At 51.9% G+C, this 21,741-nt stretch overlaps 3 protein-coding genes across 3 annotated transcripts; 2 read left to right on the plus strand and 1 right to left on the minus strand.

Annotated features, from left to right (window-relative positions):
• Nucleotides 1-202: 202 nt before the first annotated feature.
• On the minus strand, nucleotides 203-5,007 carry NCLIV_067150 (conserved hypothetical protein; the record flags this gene model as incomplete). Its single annotated transcript, XM_003886266.1, has 6 exons — nucleotides 203-1,102; nucleotides 2,790-2,893; nucleotides 3,230-3,302; nucleotides 3,737-3,783; nucleotides 4,288-4,358; nucleotides 4,952-5,007. 6 exons carry the CDS (start codon nucleotides 5,005-5,007, stop codon nucleotides 203-205), a joined length of 1,251 nt encoding a protein of 416 aa, XP_003886315.1.
• A 4,718-nt stretch (nucleotides 5,008-9,725) lies between these two features.
• Nucleotides 9,726-13,478, plus strand: NCLIV_067160 (hypothetical protein; the record flags this gene model as incomplete). The annotated part of the gene is made up of 6 exons (XM_003886267.1): nucleotides 9,726-10,255; nucleotides 10,580-10,702; nucleotides 11,635-11,833; nucleotides 12,375-12,458; nucleotides 12,981-13,091; nucleotides 13,473-13,478. 6 exons carry the CDS (start codon nucleotides 9,726-9,728, stop codon nucleotides 13,476-13,478), a joined length of 1,053 nt encoding a protein of 350 aa, XP_003886316.1.
• A 3,432-nt stretch (nucleotides 13,479-16,910) lies between these two features.
• Nucleotides 16,911-19,017, plus strand: NCLIV_067170 (conserved hypothetical protein; the record flags this gene model as incomplete). The annotated part of the gene is made up of 3 exons (XM_003886268.1): nucleotides 16,911-17,043; nucleotides 17,181-18,563; nucleotides 18,890-19,017. Coding segments are annotated over 3 exons (1,644 nt in total), but the record flags the coding sequence as incomplete, so codon positions are not given.
• Nucleotides 19,018-21,741: the final 2,724 nt, after the last annotated feature.

A 21,741-nucleotide genomic window follows, 5' to 3' on the forward strand; every position in this document is an offset into this window, starting at 1 on the left:
GATGGAGGTGGACAGAAGCGTAGGAACCATGAGGCTTCCCTCTTCCACTCTGAATGAGAGACGAAATCGAAAAACAGATATACAGACAGCTGAACACCCCTGTTTTCTTGTCGGCAGACGAGCAGTGAGGTCTCCTGTTTAAGATACACACGTTGAGGACATCGAACCCAAACATTTGAGAACGGAAAAAGAGTGTGGCGTATCAGCTTTTCTTCTTTTTCTTCTCTTCCGAGGTGCTGTGGCTGCTGTCGTGTCCGCTTTTCTTCTTTTTCTTCTTTTCGTCACTGGAGTGGGTTCGGCGGCTGGCGTCTTCAGATGCCTCCCCCTTCTTCACCTCGTCGCCGCTGCTCTGAGCACAAACCCTTTGGGAGGACTCTGCGCTTTTCTTCTTTTTCTTGTCGGACCCATCGCCACTACCCGACAAAGATTCCTCCAGAGAACCATCGCCTTTCTTCTTTTTCTTCTTCTTGACGGCCTCGTTCCCACTCCCTGCAGACCGTTCAGCGTTTTCTCCATGGTCCTTCTTCTTCTTTTCGCCCTTGCTCTTCTTCTTTCGCTCGTCTTCTGACGCACTCTTCGCCAAGCTCTCTCCTGATTCTCGCTTTGCTTTCTTTCCGTCTTCTCCTTCGCTGGCTAGCAGTGAGGCGCCCGGCGAGTCTCGATGCTTCTTCTTTTTCTTGCCTGCGTCGCCCTCGGGGCGTTCAGACCGGGGCTCCCCCTCGCTGTCTCCGCCGTCGACTCTCTTTCCTTCCCTTGAACTTTTTTCGGGGAACCCCTCCAAGGCGTCTGTGTCCTTGTTTTCCCCTTTCTTTTTCTTCTTCTTTTCTTCCGGGGCGTGCGCTGCAGCTTCGCCGCCTCGGTGACTCTTCCGTTCCGCCCCGGACTCGCCGCTTTTCTTCTTTTTCTTTGCTTCTCTCTCTCTTGAAGGCACGCAGTCGGGCTCGGGGGACTCTAACTTCTCGCCCTCGCCGTCTTTTCCTGTCTCGTCCTTCGCATCTCCTGCGTCTTCGGCAGGCGCCGCCAGCGCCTCGCTTTCTTGAGGCACGCCGAAGGGTGACGCAGGATCTGGACCCACGGCGGCTGAAGAACTGGGCGACTGCGTCTGGGGATGAGCAAGGACAGGGAAAGAAAGATGGTAAAAGCTGGAAAGACGCACTCGAGGAGGTCGCCCACTGCGGCCGAGAGGCAGAAGTTCCGCTGCTCGCCTTTTTTTGTCCACTGAAGGGGATAGCGACACAGAGACTTCCACTCAACCGGCGTCTCTGTTTATTCGATTTGAGTTATACAGTTCTGGATCGCGTATCATTTGTACAGAGACAATACTGCGCAGCGGGTCCACGTGCTCTCCTGTGTCACGCATGCAGCCAATATTTTCCAGAGCGCGAGACACACGCATTTGCTCAGAACCGCCCTGCCAAACGAAAAAGCTCGCGCCTTCGAACATCAGAGAAAATCTCGAACGGAAGCGGCCACGTTCTTCTTCCACAAATCCTCTGAACCTCGCCCCCCCTCACAAAGAAAATTCGTGTTTGTCACGGTGGAAACCGCCCCAAAAACACTTTCCCCTGGGTACACTGCAAACGTGCACGACCAATTCTGCATTCATGCACATATGGGTATATATATATATATGTATTTCTGTTTAAATATATATATATATATATAGATACATATACATATATATATATATATACGCATATCCGCATGCCTCCAAACATCCCCCCGCAAATATTCCTAAGTGCATGCATGCATCCAATACTCATATAAGCACACATTTTCATGTATGCATATATATATATATACATACACACACACAAGATTACCTGCGAGCATCCATACGGATATGCATATATCAATGCAAAACGTACGCGTGTATACATCTGCACATACAAGGGTACAAATATACTACGAAGCCTCTATACCTATTAGCAGGCGAATGTGTGCATGCAGACATGGAAGAGGACTGAGGGAGGCCCTGTCAAATTTGTTTCTCAGCCGGGGGCGTGCGGCGCGTGTCGACTGGCGACGTGTTTGCGACGTCAACCGGCCAGCGGAGCTCCTCACACGAGATCTGAGGCCAGGGCGCGTTCGTCGAGGACTTGCTTTCGGAAAGGGACTAAAGAGAAGAAAAGAAATTGAAGGTCCAGAGTTGAGTGCGCGTTGGATGCGCTTCGCAACGATCTCCGGATTCGGCCATCGCCCGATCGCCAGCTTTGAGAAAACACACTGAAGGCAGCGCAGCCGCAAACATCCCATGTTTGAGGGGAGAAACACAACAGAAGCGCGACTGGCTTCTCCGGGAAGGAAAATCGGTTCTCATCACACACGCCTAGGTTTCCACGAGGAAAGAAGCCTCCCACCTTTCCGGCAGCGCTGTGTCGGAGCGACGTTACCTGCCGCAGGCTCGCCACTAACCGACATCGCGAGGGGTAAAGCGCGGCGGCCTTCTTCGCAGACGAAACGATCTGGGGATTCCTACCAGGTGTTTTCAAGGCCCTGGAAATCCCTTTTCCTCAGTCCCCATCCGAAGCTTTCTCAGCCCCCCACGTTTCCCTCTCGCGAGAACGTTCCTCCACACAACTCGTGCACGAGTCTCTTTGACGACGGACCCCGACACCGAAGCGCGACACAACTCTGGAGTTGACAGCTGACTAGCGAGTCGCGGCAGAAGGTTGCTCTAAGCGGCATTGGGCCACTCTTCAACAGAGACGTTTTCAAAAAAAAGCGAGGAAAAGCCGGTGCTCGGCGGAAGATCGTCTGGGGGCGAGACGCTTCTTTCGCTCCTTTACCAGCTTTTGGTTTGTGAAGGGATTGTGGAGGTACACCTCAAAGGCGCCGATCTGGGGATAGCGGAATTTCCGGACGATCATTCCCGTGATATCCCGAATGACATCTGCGGAAAAGCACGGCGCGCGGAACTCAGCGAGCGATGAAGCGGGAGGCGTTATCGGGAGCAGACGCCTCGTCCAGAGATCCCTAGCCGAAGGGCGTTTTGCGCCTTTGCGCGTCGCCGAGCTGTCTGTTTGCGCCCCGGTCTCCGGCAAGCAACCTGGCAACCTTCGAACGTGTGTAGAGAGGGACACGTGCGGCTGCGCTAAGGTGTCTAGCTGAATCGATGGATCTTTCTGCGAATCTGGACGGCCTTCAGAGAGGTGTGCATGCGGATGCACAGATGGCCCTCAAGGTGGGAAGGAAACAAAGGAAGGGCATTTGTGGAAGAGAGACTCACAAAAATGATTGCAGAAACGATCTTCCTGGAACCTCAGGTCGCCGCGCCTTCCCAAATCTGGAGGCGGGTTCACCTAGAACACGAAAAGCGAGCAAGAGAAACGGAAAGGCCAAGCATGTGTGCGTGTGTCGACTGCAACTGGACTACGCCAGCGAGCAAACACAGCCAGCTGAAGGAAGTGAAGCAAACCACTGTTTCGAGCGTCGTCAGAAGCGCCGACAGGTGTAAGGCGGTTGGGTCAACGAGAAATAACGTTTGGTACACAAGTCTGATCGGTGTACTTTTTATTTATGGAGACGATAACCAGAGAGTCGCCGCATATACGCGTGTCCATATTCCAATCTCCCTATAAAGACGTAAGTATATACACATATGTCGGAATAGGGTGTACATGAAAAGAGAGGGCAGGGGTGGTTGTATGTACATTTTCGCGCATAAGCATGTTGCATCTCTTCCTGAAAAGACGTGGAAGGAAAGCGGCAACCGAGCCGGGTCGCCCATTCTTACCAGGAAAACCAGCTGCTCATTGACTGCATGCGAAATTGCCTCTTGAACTGGCGTCCACCAGCGGAAAGAACCGAAAAAAGACAAGTCGACGCAGGCGAATGGGCGCAAGAGGTTGAGGAGAAAGTGAATAGGTGTATCTCCAATCGAACAGAAGGAAGACTTTTAAAGGTGTTTGCGCACATAGAAGCGGAGCGAACCACCGAATGCGGTGGATACGAAGCGTGTCTTCCCGTTATTTCTCCCTGCCGCCAACATACGATTATGCGTGGAAATCCGCTACTTCAACGCTCCACTCTGTTGCTGCTACAAAAAAAGAATAAACCTCTCCTTGCAAAAATATGATAGGCACGCAGACGCTGTAAGTAAGGCTACGTGAAAAGTATCTGCCAACATACATGCTATTGTAGCATGTCATGCAGACTCGATTTCTACTACACAAATAACTAAGAAGTGCATATGCACATTTATGTATGCTTGCGCACAGATGCATGATGCGTACATGCACATAACGCCCAGTTGCTTGACCAGATCAGACCTCTTCTCGCCTTTACCTCGTTTCGCATATTCTTCGTACTTGCGTCCATCGTGATGCGTGGAATGCAGATGGTCTTCACAGTCAACGCTGGTGGAAGAGTTTGCAAAAAAAGCAGAACGCTTCTCTGGTTTAAGAAAGAACGTGAGTTCCTCTTCGGAGAGGAGTTTTATTCTCTACAAATATATGAAAATGCGTCAATATGTGTACCTATAGAAGAGGAGTTAGAGGATGTAGCTGCATATGGCAAGCAATCGTGTAAAATGTAGGGGCCAACGTGCTGAGATGGCCCATATCTTTTGCGGAATGCAGGGAATTTAGTGAGGAAAGGGATATATGGCTAGGAGGGCTGTGGCGGGAAGTATCCGACGCCAATGGGAACCGTGTTGTTTGTCCTTCTGTCGTTGGGGTTCACTCAAGAACGTGCGAACGAAATACGCGAGACCGACATCATTCCGCTTGTTTAGTTTGACCCCGGAGCCTGGCAAACGAGGACGAGAAAGGGAAGTGTCGAAGCAAATACATGAAGCCTTTCATATCGAGTGCATGCATCTTTCATATACATTCCTGCTCTCGTCTCTTCGCAGTGGAGCATCTGCGTTTCTTTTGCCAGTCTCCGTTCTCTGGCTTCCCGCAGTTTCGGTGCTGATCTGTGGGCCGGCATATGGGCACGACCAGCTTACCAGTGTTCAATTTCGACAGTTAGTCGGGTGTATCGGGAAGGCGGCGCTGCTGCCATTTTCACCTGCCCCTCCGCGGAAGCGAAAGGGAGTGGAAAAGTTAAGATAGAAGACGTTCCCGATTATAGTGCGGACGGAAATGCAAGAGCGGTCGAGAAAATGGGCACAAAGAGGCAGGTGGAACGGTACCGAGAGGAAAGAGCAGAACACGAGTCAGCAGTCTTCCCAGGGGCTCCACATTCCTTGAGGCTTCTGTGTGTTGCAGGTTCAAATACCTTTTTCGTCGAATGGGTATAATTGTTCAAGAAATGGCGGTCCAAGTCCCGTAGGGAAATCTGGTACCGTGATTTCCAGGAGTGGTCATGGACAGAATGATGCGCGGTTGATTTAGAATATGCGAGAAAACAAAAGTACGAACGGTCTTTTCGTTACGACTGGAAACCAATAGGATATCTCGCGTTTGACGGAAGGAGCGGAAGGAACTGAGAGAAAACAGCGATTGCGCTGAGCTGTTACGACTGTTCTGCACATGCTGCTCCAAAGAACAAGCGTAGGAAACTCGCAGCTCACAGATAGGACCAGGGTACATCAACTACAGCCGTCATTAATCACGCTGGAGAAATCGAGTACGTTGACAGTAGTACAGTAACAGTAAAGCTGATGCCAAGATGAAACACATACAGATTGGGATTCTCTTTCTTTTCAGCGCTTTTGCTTGGACTGGGTGAAGTATCAGACCGGATGATAGCGGAAAGAAAAGGAAGAATGCGAATGGGATTCTGCTGAACATGGAAAGAAAAAGATCCCAGAAACTCTCTGGTGTCTATACACCCGATTTTACCGCGAGTCGTTGTTCCGGCGTATCGCCTGAAGAAAGAGAGTTCTGGGGAGACAAATGGATAAACATGTGTGCTTCAGTTGATTTACGGTATATGCTTCTAACGGAGTCTCGATTTTTTTGTGAAATTGCCAATGACGGAATCGTTTCGATTTGTCACTTGGATCCCTTTCTGGGTTCTTGGGGGGTGAGGACGGTATCTGGCGATGTCTCAGAACTGAACAGATGAGTAGTGCTTGACAGCCCTCCACATTTTCCCTGTGATGCCCTCATTTGCGTCGAGTCGAGACGAGCCCGTAACGTCGCTCTGGTCTGAGCAACTGAGCGACCGCAAGTTTCCGTAAGCCCGCCATCACGCCGGGTACCAAACTCCCACAGCTGGCGGGATCAAGCAGATCACGTGGTCTGCCTTTATACAGCACCCCTCCATGAATCTAAAATTTGGCTAGGGAGCTCCGGCCTGGGGGATACACTTTCAAGCGTCCTCGAGAATGCCAGAAGGCTCTGATGCTGTTGGTTTCTTTGCGCGCCCCACAACGTAGCTCGTTCGTTCACGTCGCAGAACGAAGCCTGAACCAAAGTGTCGGGGTGTGTTTCCACGGCCTTGTTCTCTGGTCAGCGTCTTCTTTTCCCTCCTGCAGAGGCCATGTGCACAAAGTTTCCTACTTCTGCACCACAAGTATTTTCAGCCCTTTACGTGGCGCTGCCAGATCTGGTATCAGTGGATTCCGGCACTGGACGACTTACCATTTTGAAGCAGATTGGTTCCACTTCGTTTTTACAGCCGCCTACTGAGTCCACTGGAGAGAAACGTTCTCAGGTAAACCACACACACGAACCTAAAATAGATCTTTTGCCAAGATGGTTCTCTGGCTCGTGACCCAATTGTTGGCTGAAAAATCAGGAACCAATCAACACCGACGGGTGTCTGATTCGTGGCTGTGCTTGCTATGAAACGAGACATTTCGAGTCTTGATTTCTCCGTGTAACGAAAACAGACTGCCGACGACAATCCACAAAGATCTATACACCTCCAGTGCTTCGCCAACTTCTCTCCCCCGTTGAAGACCGACTGTCCTGTAGGCATGACCTGGTGGGATGTCGCTAGGAGACTTTTCCCAACACACGAGGAGAGATCTAATCCTGGGCGTTTAGCTCTCTGTCATAATGAATGGTCGGACAAGCACATCTGAAAGACTTCCTGAAGCCTCCAAATTAAATGGCATTCACGTACTTCGCAGCGCCCGACGGCTCCGTCGGTCGGAAAACACGGAACTGGGACGGCTGCTTCACGTTAATTTCCTTTGATGCCAGATCTTTCCGACTTCCACAAGACATTGTTCGTTGCCAGTCCTTCTGTCTGCGTAGGGTACACAGATTTCGCTCCACCTCCGTTTCTCCAGTCCGCGGTCAACATGACATCTGTCGGCGGTGACCCTGTCACCGCTAACTAGACGTACCCTTGGGCTGCAGGAGTTCTGTGAAGCTCGTGCAAGTGACATGCTAACTCCAGAATGTGCTATTTTTATGCTACTTCTGGCTAAAAGAGAGCTTGGTTGACCGGTGTAGTTGGTTTCTGTCGCCCGGTTTGCGATGCAACTACTAGCAACATTGTGCAGGTGTGTAGTCCTACGAGCACCCTGGAATCGGCAACTGGACAAACCATTCTGGTAGGCATAACGCTCTGAGACACGGGAAACTGTCCCCGGTGAAAAATGAACGACAGCGCCAGCTTTCCCGTATGAGCACAGATATGTTTCTTATTTCCCAGGCAGATTTTGGGGTGGCCTTTGTTGAATCAGCTGTGAAAGGCAAGGCCTGGCGCGCAGGGCCGCGCGCGCTCACGCGCTTTTGTCTGGCTTGGAGCAGGGGAGAGACCTCGTGCGGCGTGCTCCTGTCCGCGCTAGTACAGGTGTTGTCAAGGTTCTCATTTACCCGGAAGGTCCCCAGTTTTTCACGGCTGCTCAACGGCTTTTTCTCGAGCTCACAAAACCGAAAGCGACCGTTTGCATGTTCTTTCTAATGCTCAATAAACTCGACCAACCGGAAAAAGCAACTTGGTCCGCCACGGGTCCCAGCGCCTTGACACCAGACCTCATTCCGCGCATCCGCTAAGATGGGCTCGGGCCACCTCCCCCTCATTGGACTGCGATTGGCGACTGTATACATTGCAGCGAAAAAGATACAGTTGTCCTAACGCGTGCTTAGATTGAACTCGTCCAGAGGGTCGTGGAAAGTGATTCGTTGCAAGTGGGACTCGCGGCTCTGCGCTGCCGTTTTTTCATGTTTTTCTGACAATTCCCGTGCCGAATTTCCGGTCCCGGCTGGCGCTTTTTTCGCGTGCGCGCGCGCGAATTGCCACAGCGTTTGGGCGTCCCTCGTCCGCTTTGCGATTCACTCTTTTTGCAGGCCGTGCCGTAGTCCTTCCCTGCCTGCTCCAGTTCTCACCTTCCTTCCATGTGCTCTCTCCGCCTCTGCTCAGAGAAAGGGGGAAATATCAGCTGACATTTGCACCCCTGTCCCGCTCGAGCACGTGCAGAAACGGACAGTGCAGCGAGAAAAAGCCCTGTTTCGGACTCCTTTTCTCCACGCCTTCCGTCAAGCGCGCTTCGCTGGTGACTCTCCAAATCTTCCCGCCCTTGACTGTCCGTTTCCATTCGCAGGGCACCTCGCTTCACAATGTGTGTCTAGCCTCTCTAAATCTAGTCACCCGGTTCAGCTGCGTCCTCGTCCACTAGGGATCGAGCCTTTGTGGCCCTCACGTACTTCTTTTCCTGTCCGCGCCGCGCGCTCGGCACGAGACACACACGAATGTTGAGGATTTCTACTCGGACCTGACAGGAGTTGCCTCTTGCTTTCCCAGTGTACATACCGCCGAAATCGATCTGCGTCAGCTAGTCTGCGCGCGTCCGCCACAATTGAACGTCTAATGCTGCGAGGGTGTACCCCGCGCCGAAACCCCGGAATCGCGGCCGTCTCGTCTTTGTGCGAATAGGCTACTCAACTCTCCTTTCTTTCTTACCGACCGCTCCACGTGCGCCAAAGAGCCATCATTGACTTTTTTCGTCGGTTTCCTGCCGTCCGCCTGCGTGCTTCCCTACTTTTGAGCGAGTCCGACCCCACGCTGAGGCGGAAACCACCTCGGACAAACCACCGTTTTTTTCTTTCTGAAAATCTGTCTCCTTTCTCGGTATGAGTCGCTTTTTCCCCCTTTCCTGCCTTTCCTCTTGTTCGTGTGCCTGCTCCTTTCAGGGTCGTGTCCGTTTTTCCGGTCTTGAACGCTCTGCCGATCCTTGTCCGTGATTCCGAAAATCCGTTTTTCTTCTCGAAGCTCTTCGCGTGTCTTTCCCTGCTTTCCCATTCTTTCGTGGTCTCGAATCGCATGCCGACATTATTGTCACGGCGGCAACCCAACGTTCTCGAAATTGCGAATGCATGCACTGGCTAGCTATAGAAGACCTACCAGGATTCCCCTCTGTCCGTGAAGAGCTCTCCTTCTGAACTGCGCGCACTTTGCATGCGTTCTCACTGATTTCGCTTTCTGGCGAGGAATTCGATTTCCGTGCTGGGTCGGTGACGTGGACCTGGGACGCGAAACACACTAGGAGAGTTCGCCCCACACCTGGTCCCCGCAGTCCTTTTCTGTTGTACGCCGTTTTCTCTCCTCTCCGTTCGTGCGTCCCTCTCCTCTTTCTTCCTCTCTTGTCCACGCCGTCCTCCCCTCTTTGCGGCGTTCAACCCTTCTGTACGACCCCACTTGCGGTTTTCAGCACGTCTTCTTGTCAGTGACAAACGTTCCCGTTCTTCGGCGCTCCGCCGTACCGCGGTTCTTTCACTTCCCTTGGCTCTCTCTCTCTCTCCCTTTCCTTCGTCTCCTTCTCCTACTGCGTCTCCTGCTCGCCTCTTCTCCCTCCTTTCTGCTTCGCCTTCCTCGTCAAGATGTACCACGGCCCGTCGCCGTTGGGACCCACCATGCTGTACCACCAACCGGACGGCTACGCGCCTGCGCCCTTGGGGCCGGCGCCGATGGCTGCAGCGTCTTCTCACCAGCACAGCTCGACATCTCCCCGGGGGTATCCTGCTTCGCCGACCGCTGCCCGCGGGCCCGCGGGCCTCGTGCCCTCGGCGCCTGTGGGGGCGACGCCTCCCCGGAAATCCGGGAACGCTTGCTTTCTCTTGGCGGTCGTTCTCTTGCTCTCCTTCCTCTACCTCGGCTATGTCTTCATTCTACTGGCTCCGCTCCTCTGGCCGTACCCCTCGATGCTCGGCTTTGTCCTCTTTGTCGCTTTCCATTGCTGCTTCGTGCTCCTCCTCGGCGCCTTCCTCAAAGCGGTGTGCACGGACCCGGGGCGCGTCCCCGCCAACTGGGGATTCTACATGGGCGACGAAAACAAACGCCGCAGATACTGCAAAGTCTGCAACGTGTGGAAACCCGACCGAACGCACCACTGCTCCGCCTGTGGCCGATGGTGAGCAGGAGAGAGACACTCGGCGAGAGAAGACCGCTCCTCGCGTTACTCCCCACGTGTCGTGGAACTGCCTTTGAAGACGAGGATGGAGAGGACCCCACGCTCAGCCGCGGAAGCAGTACAGACAAATTCCGACACGTCCAGCAGGCCTCTACAGTTAGATGCAGGGACACACGTGTAGATCTCCCTTTTGCCTTCTTTCCAACGCATGGGCACGTCTGTAGAGGTGGATGCGCGGCGAGACAACAGAGAGATTAGGGGGAACGCGTCGGGCTGCGGAAGAGGGCGAAACTCGGAGCGTTGCGTGTGTTTGTTTCCGCTCAGCGTGCTGAACATGGATCACCACTGCCCATGGATCAACAACTGCGTCGGCTTTTACAACCGCAAATATTTCATCCAGCTCCTGATCTACGCGATTGCTTGCCTTTTCTTCATCTTCATACACGGGTGAGAAAAAGATGCAAACGCGTGAACACCAGACGTGAACGGTTGTCGCATGCATACCCACTGCAAGCCTGCCAGGACCGCTCGACGCATGTAGCCAGGCACAGGGCGACACAGAGCTTTTCCGTGTGGCTGCAAAAACGCGATGCCTCTCCTGGAGGCGCCTGTGTGGGCTGAGGAGATTTCTGTCCCGCGACCTGCGCAGGCAAACCGCTCCCCGATACAGACTCCGGCCGCACGCTAGCAGACGGCCTTGTGGGGTGGACGTGGCCAGATGCACAGTCTTTGTCGAGACGAAAATACACAAAATGTGCACGTGCCTCGCCGTGTTTCTCTGGCGCGCTGGCTGAAGAGAAAGCCACAATGGTCACAGACAAAGAACTTGAGCTCTGGAAGTTCAGCCGGAGATCTGTAGATGGAGCAGGGGAATAGAGATGAGGGTGTACACATGTGTGTAAGGAACACGATACATCTAGGCAAAAACATATATATGCATGTATATATATGTCTGTGTGTTTATCGCTGGATAGATGTGTGCATCCACATTACATTAGTTGTCGAGTGGGAGAGGAAGGGAAGAAGTGTGAGAGACAAAGGGACAGAGGCGCCTACGTCGGCGCCAGTCATTCTCGGGCTGTATGCTCTCAGAGTCATGAGAGAGGTTGTTAGGCACGACGCTAGACTGTCGCTCCTGCACAAACATAGACGCTGATAATCCCAAATACAGATGCACATGAACAGACGCGCATGGACATCGATAGAGACAAGTCGGTAAATACAAAAGAAGCACACCTGGGAGATCCTGATAGGCAACACGGCGCCTAGAGGGAGAGAAGACGGGCACGCTGGGTGCTTTGGGGTACGTCGGCGAGCAAAAAACTTCCTCGGGGTGGTTTCCTCACCTAAGGAGGCTGTTTCTCTTGTGTGTTTTTTAGATTCTACTTCATTTTCGTGGAGAGCATTCGAAGCACACAACCTCACTCTCCGGAGATTCACGCTCTCCCCTACCAGACCGAGACGTCGGCGGCGGCCGTTCTCAAATACGTCTACGTCTGTCTTATGCTCTTCTTTTCCATGGTCCTCATCTTTGCACTCATTCCCTTCTCCAGATTCCATCTTAACCTCGTCCTCAAGGTGCGTCCAATAGTCTTCATCTCGCAACCTCTGCATGCCTCTATCGGTGTACAAATAGACATGTATGTATCCGTCAGTGTCTGTGTATGAGTTTGCGTGGTGAACTGTGCAGTGATTGAAGAATGGACACGAGACATTGTGTCGAATCGCCCGTGGTCGCACTGAGTCTCTCGCACGCGTTCTGTTCTATCTGCCCGCCGACTTCCCGCTGCTTCGCGCGCGCCTCGGTTTCTCCGTTTCTCTGCGTCCGTCAACAGGACACCTTTCCTGAAAACGAGAGGCAGACGCGCTCGCATGCACCGAACTACCTCTGTTTTGTCGCCTGCGTGTAAATCTCTTTTTATCTGTTTCCGTCGATGTCTCTGCATCCAAAACTGATCCCCATCTGTGTATTTCTTTCCTATATATACATATAATTGTATGCACACACGCATATCCTTTTCAACAAAAACATATGTATATATATATATATATGTCTGCTTGCTCTTCGAGTGTGTTACGGAAGCGCGATAAGTGTCGTGCACTGGTTTTTCTTTTTCAGAATTCCACAACCATCGAGAACATGGATGTCGCGAACCGAGACCGAAATCGGTACGACTTGGGCGTGAGCCGGAACATTGAACAGGTGCGTTTTGGACAAGACGCCGTTCCTGGCTCTTTTTCCTGTCGCAGTCTTCTTCTTCGTCTCGCAAGGAGACTCGGTCTTTCGGCACTCACACCTTCCCTTACGCCGTCCGCGAGGAGTAGAGCTCACGCATTTATTTACATATGTGTATGTTTCGGCCTTTACCTGTGAAAATTCACGTACACCTTTGCATACTTAGGTAAACCGGAACAACAGCGTTACGCAGTTGGTGCCCGCTCTGTATTTACGCGTTTGTAGACCCCTCCGTCGTCGTGTTCGTCGAGTTGACACTATATATATATATATATATATATATATAGCATATACACATCAGCGTCATGTAGCGAGTGTCTGTGCGCTGTCTGAGAATATACATGTATGTATATAAATGTATATAGGTTTAGATTTGGAGTGCGAAGGAGAGGGGATGCGAGATTCTTCGGTTGTCTGTTTGTAGCCTTTGGAGAGCTGTGAACAGTGTCTCCTGATGGGAACTGCCCTGTGCGGGTTCCTCGTTTTCAGGTTTTCGGTTCCAACCCTTGCTGCTGGTTCGTGCCGGCGCAATTCGCGGCGAACCGCCCCGTGGGTGACGGCGTGCGATGGAACATGCACTACATGGTGGCAGACGAGCAGGTGAGAAAGGGGGAGTCCGCGTTAGAACCCTGGACATCTCAGTGCCCGTGAATAGGCAACGGTCAGTGGTGCGCTTCAAACACATTTGCCGAGACTTTCCCATATGTGGACTTGCAGGACTTGCATACTTTTATCTATATACATACGTATATCTCTGTGCAGAGACGTGTGGACACAGATATACTTCTATGAATACGTATGCAAATATACATGCAAATAGCCACATGCATGTGCATAGGTATGCCTGTCCGTACATGTGCGTCTCCTGTGGATGTGTGCTTTGTTTGTGTCCGTCTTTTCGTGTAGCGTTTTCTTCTCTCCCGCCGTGTGCTGTGCTTCCTTTTCGGCCATGCGTCGCTTTTTCCGTGTGGTTTTTTGCAGGTGTAGAGCGGTAGCTCACCGACGCGGAGGCCCGTCGCGTCGTCTCTTTTCTTCTGTCTCTCGCTGAGAGCCATAGCGTCTGTATTCTTTGGGAGACTGGTGCAGAAGAGACTGAAATGGAACGCAAGGAGACTCGCCTTTCCAGGAAGAACAAGCTGTTTGCGTGACGCGCCTTGCTGTTTCCATTTGGAGAAACATTCGAGAGACGAAAAAAAGCAAGAAGACAAGGCGTCATGTCTCTCTCGCGGGGTGTATATTCTTTCACATCGGAGATGACGAGAGTCCCCGGGTGGTTCGTGGATGAAATTGACAACCCCAAGGAGGGACTGTCTATGTACTTTTGCCTCTCTGTCTTCCTGTGAAGACGGAGCAGGGTGACGGAGGCTGTAGGTCTAGGAATAAAGGCGAAGGACGGGAGAACTGCCCCGAGTTAATTCGCCTCTTCCGCCTGCGTTTGTGGGGAACAGCCACAGGAGAGCAAGAGTCTCGGCGCGCAGCCTAGGCAAAACGGCAGGCGGCGGCTGCCTGTTGTGTTGCTCTCCGCTTTGTGCCCCTGCTTGAACTCTGGTGGGCGACGCAAAAATATCATCCGGCGGAACACGCGGCAGAAGGCGGAGGCGATCTCTGTCTCGTTCTTCTCAGGAGTCTCTCTCTTTTTCGCTTTGGGGTGGGAGAGGGGAAGCCTGCCAGCCTTCTGCCGGAATGCGTAGGGCAGACCGAGGCGGAAACGCCTCGGAGGCAGGTCGAAGAGGAGCGACGGACATACAACCGGTCCATAGTGAGCGAAGACACGATGAAACACAGTACACGAAACGGTTCATTTTTCTCCGTCCTCTGGCAGCCTGTTGAGGTCGTTTTCCTGCCGTGTTTTAAAATGAAGAGCTGCACGCAAGAGTGACCGAAAGCGGAAGCGCAGAGAACAGGGACGGACGGGAGCGACCGATAAGATAGCAAGAAAAAAGAAGACACAAAGCGGCCCGTTGGCGAAAGGGTGACATTCCCGCGTCCTGGTTCGAGGCCTCTCCCGTCGTGCCGGTATCTTGTGCACGAAGAGATCCATAACCGCCGATAGAACTAAGTGCATGTGTTTGCATGTCTTTTTTGCATACACCGCTGGGGTAAGGCTGGGAGATATCTGCCTCGTCGACGATGCGGATTTCCAGTGTTTTCGGCTTGCCATTGTGCCGTGCCCGAGTCTTAGGTTCGATTTGAACGCCGCAAACGAAAACGTCGGATTCTCACGTATCCTACTTCGAGCTGCCTGTGGCTTTATCTTCAGAGTTGATCCACACACACACACACAGGCATGTCTCTGTGTACACATGTGTGTTTTTTGAGTAACGCGTGCGTGTGCAGGTGAACAGAGAAGCAGATTTCGCATGTTAACATTCCTGTTTTTGGAGTTCCGAATAGTCTCCCGTTTGCATGCGTACCTACATACAGAGCTAGGCACGCATCTTCATTCCTACCGGGTGCCTGCTCAAACACAGGCAGACTATGCATGTCTACGTTTGGACTTGCGTCGGCCGCTCTGAGGGATGCCGTGTAAAGAAACACGCATGCAATTTAGCAAAAGAGGCTTCCGGAGAGCAGAGAGGCGAGCCCGTGGAGTGAAGTGGCAACGGTTCGCGTCTCTTCACCAGGCCAGGGAAAGAGAGAAATGTGAGAGAGGGAGAAAGGCAGAAGAGGACTTTGAGGCGAAGAAAAATGCTCAAGATTTCTTGCCGTGAGGGATCCATTTTATCCATTTTCATTTAAGGTATGTGAGAGAAATGGCGCTGCTGCCTGAAGTGTGCTTTCTATTCTGTGTGGTTGAGAAGCTTCAACGCGAATTTTGCTTTGTGAAATTCATTTTATGGCAACAAATATGAAAATAAGACTAAATCCAGGCGGTCACACTTGACCCCAGATCCGTTTGTCTTTCGCCGTCCCGTTTCCATCTGCAAAAGCACTTTGAGCGCCTTTGCGGATGTCGAGACTTTTTAGGTGAAGAAATAGAATCTGGATAGAATTTCTCGTTTGAGCACGACTGCGGTACGTGGTTCACACATTTGCCGGAGCTAGAGTCTTTCCTACGCTCCACCTCAGTATCACAGCCTCCTTGCTGCATGTTTCCCTTTCTCACTATCTCATTTTTTCCCTTGAAGTGCCTATAATATGAAACACGTATACAGGGTTGAGCAGGACCTTGTTTATATAAATCTAGTAATGCTTGTCAAGTTCCTTGTATCTAGGTAGCTCACTGCGTACCTTTCAGTGACACTGTTGTTTCCACTTTTTCACACTCGCTTTCTTGCTCTTCCTCCCTGTTCGGCGCTTCTCGTTTAATATCCTTGGGCATTGGGAAGTGAAACAGAGCAGACTATCCCGCGCACACACTTTTCCAGTCGACACGATTGCATATCCTCAACATGTGCGTTTTTATGTTTTGCCTTCGTGATGATCCAGAAAATCCGCGTCGTGCAAGACAGGATCTCTAGCAGCTCACGGTTCAATCGCCCACAGTCAATGTCTGTGTGAAGGACACGGCCGGCGTAGTAGTATATGCTTCAGCACATGAACTGTAGATCGTCTTACGCGAGTAATCTAAACCTAGACAAACTGGTAAACGACGTGGACGCCTCGTAGAAATCAGTATATCAGTCAAAAGGCATGCAGAGTTTATTGACCCACTGTCGTCGGTGTACAACGATGCACCATGTTCTCGTAGGGGAGACTTTGTCCATCAAAACTACGGACCAACGTGCACCGGCGGCACTAGCTACAGGCCAGCCTCCCTTCGACTTGCTTTACCTCTGCTCAAAGATTCCGTGCTTTCTTGGCAACACCTCACCATCGCGAAAACATTTTACCCCGAAGACTAACCTTGATTTTCTGTTCTTATTTGGCACATCCGGCACTGAAGGCCACTTGTGTCCTGTTAGCCCCGCCGCCGACCACGCCGTGTCCAACTTGTGTGCATTTGGCCGTTTCTTCGACTTCATGGATTCCAGCGAGAGAATTGACGGCAACTGGTCCGTCCGATCCCGTACTGCTGAGACTTTTTGTAGAAGTTTCCCTAGTGGCCGTTCGGGGTTACCGATTCGGCCCCAGCAACGTGACCCTTTGTGTAGGATGCCAGCTCCTGTTGCCGTTGCACGGGGAAGGACGTCTCTGTCCACTTTTCCCCTTTGTTTGAAACATGCATCGAGCTTCTTGTGGGCTGCAATCCTTTTTTTGGCGGGCTCTTCTCTGGAGACGCCGGTCTCTGGTCAGTCTGCTTCCATGTTCTCGGCCGAGTTCTTGTGCCTCGGGGCGGCTTGCGATCTGATCAAATGCAGTAGCAATGCAGACTGTCCTCCGTTTCACACATGCACCGGATATTCCACGTCTCTGTTTGGGAAAGGAACCGGACTGCTCGGTGGTAATGGTCTCGGCTTTGGGCAACTCCTTGGGCAGCCTATCCGTGGATCGGGAGGCTTCCTTTCTTCTAGCCCGGCGGTGGCCGCCGGTATGATTGACGGCGTCTGGAGTGCGCTGGCACCTGATATGAAGCCACCAATCAAAACATTGTTCAATCCCAACTTTTGCGGTAAGGTGCAGGGTTGCGTGCTGTGAGGTCGCTTGCAAGGAGGCACGGTAGGACGTTTCAGGTCCATGGCCATCCGTCCTATCAAGAGTTAATGTGAAACGACTGAACTCCAATCTCCTGTCGTGTGTTTGGTGCAGAGCCGTCTGAGCTGCGACAGCCTTCGAATATTGTGACGCCAGGGGGATACTTTGTTACAACAGACATGAAAGCGTGGGCACCGCCCGGACCAGAAAGGATTGTCGACCTTCCAGAAGCCAGCACAGTCGGTACGCTGTACAACACGCCGTCCCTAAATGAAGTTTTTGCCTTCCGCTCAGCGAATCGTCCAAACGCGAGGGACGGTTCACTCGTTGGAAGTGACGCGGAATCGAGTGCAAAACGGCCGTCTCAACCGCAGGCCTCTATTAATGGGGGGCTGATCCAGTTTGAACACGACACGAATCAGAACGGCCAAACTGTGATGGTTGCTCGGTCCGTGTACGAGGGAACAGACAATAGCGTCTCTGGAGACTTCTCTACCAAGGATGAGGGCACCTCTTCGAGGCAGGACTCGAACAAAATTCGCCCGAAAGATGGAGAGCCTGTGCCTCGAGCGAGTCGGCCAAAAGAGCATGCTGTTGACGTTGCGACTACCTCGGCTTTCCGACCTCGGGAATACAAAGAAGTTCATTCCACTGTTCTCCAGGCAGATCCGACTCCGGCTGACAGTCCAAGTGTGCCCAAGGAGCATGTGCAGGCGGCACCTCTGCCCTTGAAACCGTTGGTCGAACTGGATTCCCAGTTGAGCCTTCTGTTTGGAAGTGATGTCGTGGACCAACAGGGGCCACAAAATGAGACGACGAGGCCCACGCTAGCCACTGCTCCAACACCCGGCAAAGCACTGGAGGAAACAGTCCAATCTTACATCGTGCACCAGATTCAGGCGCTCGATGATAAGCAGGTGGACGCCCTCTTAGAGAAGCTCCTAGGAGAGACTACGTTACCTGATGTAGTGTCCGGCAACAGTCGGCTGTTAAGGAGCCTCCAAGCATCGGAAAAGATAAACTCTCCAGAGGGCCTGGACACGCTTTTCGATCTGGGGCTGCTTGCAGCCGGTGCTGCTGCCATTGAGTTTTTCCCTTTCAACAAAAAGCCGTTGGTCAGCACGGTAGGAGTGCAAAATCCCCTGCAGTTCGGCATGAATGTAATGAATGCCAATTGGGCGGCTCAAATCCATTGCCTGACGCCAGTTGCAACGGCTTACTCCCCTTTGGGAACTGTCATTGTGGATCTGGCCAACCGTAGTGGGTCCCCTTCGATCATCCGGAACGACTTGTTTGAAGCATTTATCAAAGGGAACAGGGACAACGGCCGTAAACCTTTGGTTTCAGTTGTCGAAATGTCCAATTTGAGGGACGTTCGCCGAGATTTCGTACTCATTGTCTGCAGCCGACCTGGTCGGTATATCACAAAATTCCAGGTCGAGATTTTGTTCGCCGGCCAAGAAGGGAGAGCGGTCAACGTTTGCCCCATCGAAGTCTGTAAGTTTTCCATCCATTAGGAATTCATTGCATCACTTTTCTGCGCACGCCTGGGAGCATCAAGGGAAACGCACACTGTTACGTGGCTCATGCCTCAACTCTCTACAAACAACTGCCACGGACTTGTCACCACAGTCGGCACGTGGTCAGGCGCTGTTCCGAACGGAGGGTTTGGATGGGCATCCCTGCACATCGCTTACTTGGTCAGGTGTGATGGAACGTCCATTGAAGGTGCGTACAGGGTCAAAAACGTTTATATCATTCACAGTGTTACGTGCATGAGTGTGTGTGTGTGTGTATGCTTGGTGTTCGCGTGCTTGTTGCAGTGTGTCAAGAGGGTTTGGAGATCGCTCCGTCGGAGCTGGCTCTGAGCTTCGAAACCGAAGAAGAGGGCGAGGAGGAAGAGCAGCCGCCCACGGACGAGCCCGAAAAGAAGAAGAAACACAAGAAATGAGCTAGCCTTCGAATAAGGCTTTGAGTCGCAAAGCATAGTCGCCGTACCGGACCCCAGCGCCACTCACGCGTTGATTTCTGATCCGTCATTAACACTCTTGCCTCGGAGAGGACGGCCTGACAACTCTCCAGCGGATCATTTGGGGCGTCTGAAGGCAAAGTTCATGGCGTGTACAAGCAAACTGAATTCAGGACTTTGGATTTTGTGCGGCGCTGCGCGCATCTCTTCTTCGTTATCGCAAATTAGCCATGCAATGATGGAATGCTGCACCACCTTTCACCTTTCATAGACAATGGTTGATTCTGACACTGCATTACTTTTGTGTTGTGAGGCAACGCCTTCCCCTATGTGCACACCAACACCTGTCTTGGCGTTCAGAGTAAAGTTCCGGGTTCCCGGCTTACGGCACTTAGTGATCGGTAGATCGTGAAAAGCTTCACGACCAGTTCGTGGCTAGGCATCCAAGAAAGGCACTGCTCCGCCGGCACAAAACATAAAGTGGAAGGTGCACGGAAAAAATCACAGCTTCGCTTTACAGCGCCACAGCTTTCAGCGTCAGCGTGTTCCTTCCGAGCGAAATTCTTGCATCCTTACACATGCCTCAGACCTTCATTCTATGAAAAGAAGGGGTGTGCGTAAGATAGTTGAGGATGCGAACATGCGTCCGTGTTACACGCGGGCTTGGACGGTACCCGCGCAAGCGTCCACTATAGTGTGTTACACGCAGCCTTAGAAATTCGCTGCAGAAGGCGAAAGCACCAGGAAAATGTACTTCATCGCCTGCCTAATTCCATCTGCTCCCGGCTGCGTATGTGAGTGTGTATACACGTGTGCATGAAGGCCTCTCTATTCATGCTTGTGCCTCAAATCTCGCAAAACTGTGAGATGGAAGTTTTTGGGGGCATTTGCCTACAGTCCGCGTCTGGGTCACAAGCGGCCAAGGCATGTAAGCGTGTAACGAACGGGTTGGATCTTATTCACGTCACACGTAGGCGTCCATAAAACGTATGAATAATCAGCATCTGCGTGGTCGTGGGTATGGCCTCTGCCCTACTACCTGCATCAGCCGTGACGGGCTCTCTCGCGGCAGAGAAGCGAGGACGGGGAGGCGCCGCAAGGAGGGTAAAACGGGAACATCCACATATAGACTTCATATGCGTTGCCACAACTTTTGCACTTCTTTTCGAAAGCCGCGAGCTCGTAAGCAACGCGTCACTTCCCCTCGCTCTGTTGCCCGGGAAAGCGGGCTGCAACGGGACTCACGAGCCGTTCAGGCGCAACTCTCTCAAAGAGACGCCGTCCCGGCACGGTGCCTTTGTGCTTTCTGCCTCCTTGGGTCCTGGCACATTTTTGAATCGCCAATTTGCAACACCTTCCCGTTTTAAGCGAACACCGGCGAGAACACGCAAGGTAAGAAAAAACCTGACTTTTTGTCCATCCTGTGCGTATCTGCTGTTTTCAAACTTCCCGGTTGTGCGAAGACACCCTTTCCCCGTCTAGTATGTGCCCAACTAAATGCAAGTGAGCGCCGCGGGATTTGCAGCCAAAGTCAGTGGCCGAACGTTTCTTTTGGTAGTCCATTCGGCGCACACCATTTCCTTTTTTCGTCAGGCGCTTCAAAACGCTTCTCTCTTGCGTGTCGCTGTCAGGAAAACGGCGTCTTTCTGCGTCATTCTTCACGTTGCGCCTGCCGTTGTAACTTCGAGTAAACAGCTGGACAGCAGGCGACTCTCCGATGCCCGGTGATTACTCTGGGGTAAATCATCCTACAGAACGCACAAAACAGAGGGATTGTGTTTCTGTTTGACTATACAATTTTCACTACATGCTTTGTCTGTGCTTTTCTTTCCGTTTCACTCTTCATCTCCGTCCCGGTTTCCCATTTCCCTGACAAAAAGGCGCGCTGTTCAGCCCGTCTCGGCACACACTTGCATGTTCCACGCGAATGTGCGAAGGCTGTGGTTGACAGCGTCTTCCTGTGTACGACACAAAAAAGGGATTTGATTCCTTACGCATCCCGTGCGCATAGACACGGACTGTACCTTCGAGGGTGCCGCCGGCGTTTCGGACAAATCGACACAGCGAGAGAAATCGACGACATCCATGAAGATTCTTTTTCTTCGCACACCCCCCCAGCACATCGAAATTCACATGTCCTCCAGGAACATTTTTATGTGTCTCTGTATGTATGAACGTTCCTCTCCCACGTTTCTCTCTCTATATATATACATATATGCACAATATATATATATATACATTTCTGTATGTAGATGCTTACACATGCTGGTGTATTGCTGTCGACTGTGCCATCCGTGCGTTGTTGTGTCGATCTTTTTGGCACAAACGTGTTCTGTGTGTTCCCTGTTATACTGCACACGTGCAAATTGGTTGCTGTCCTTCCTGTACGCTTAGTATTCCAGGAAGAAAAATTTGCGAGAACGTCTTACTTTTGTTCAGAGATGACCTGAGCGCTCAAGATCGTACAACAGGAAGAACGATTTTTCGACAAGATGAAGAGTGAGTGTTGCGAACTTTTCAGAGTTTTTTCCCAGGGTGTCGCAGATGTGGCGTAGTTCGTCGCTTCCTTTATGTTGTACTTCTCCCAGCACTGTTCCTCTGTCCCTTTCCTTTTTCCTTCTCTCTCTTCTCTGCCTGCTCTTTCTGCTTGTCCCTGTCGTGACGCCGTCCCTTCTTCAGGCAGTCTCTGCGTAATCGTCAGACTTT

Source organism: Neospora caninum, chromosome XII, assembly GCF_000208865.1.
Source record: "Neospora caninum Liverpool complete genome, chromosome XII".
Lineage (NCBI taxonomy): Eukaryota > Apicomplexa > Conoidasida > Eucoccidiorida > Sarcocystidae > Neospora > Neospora caninum.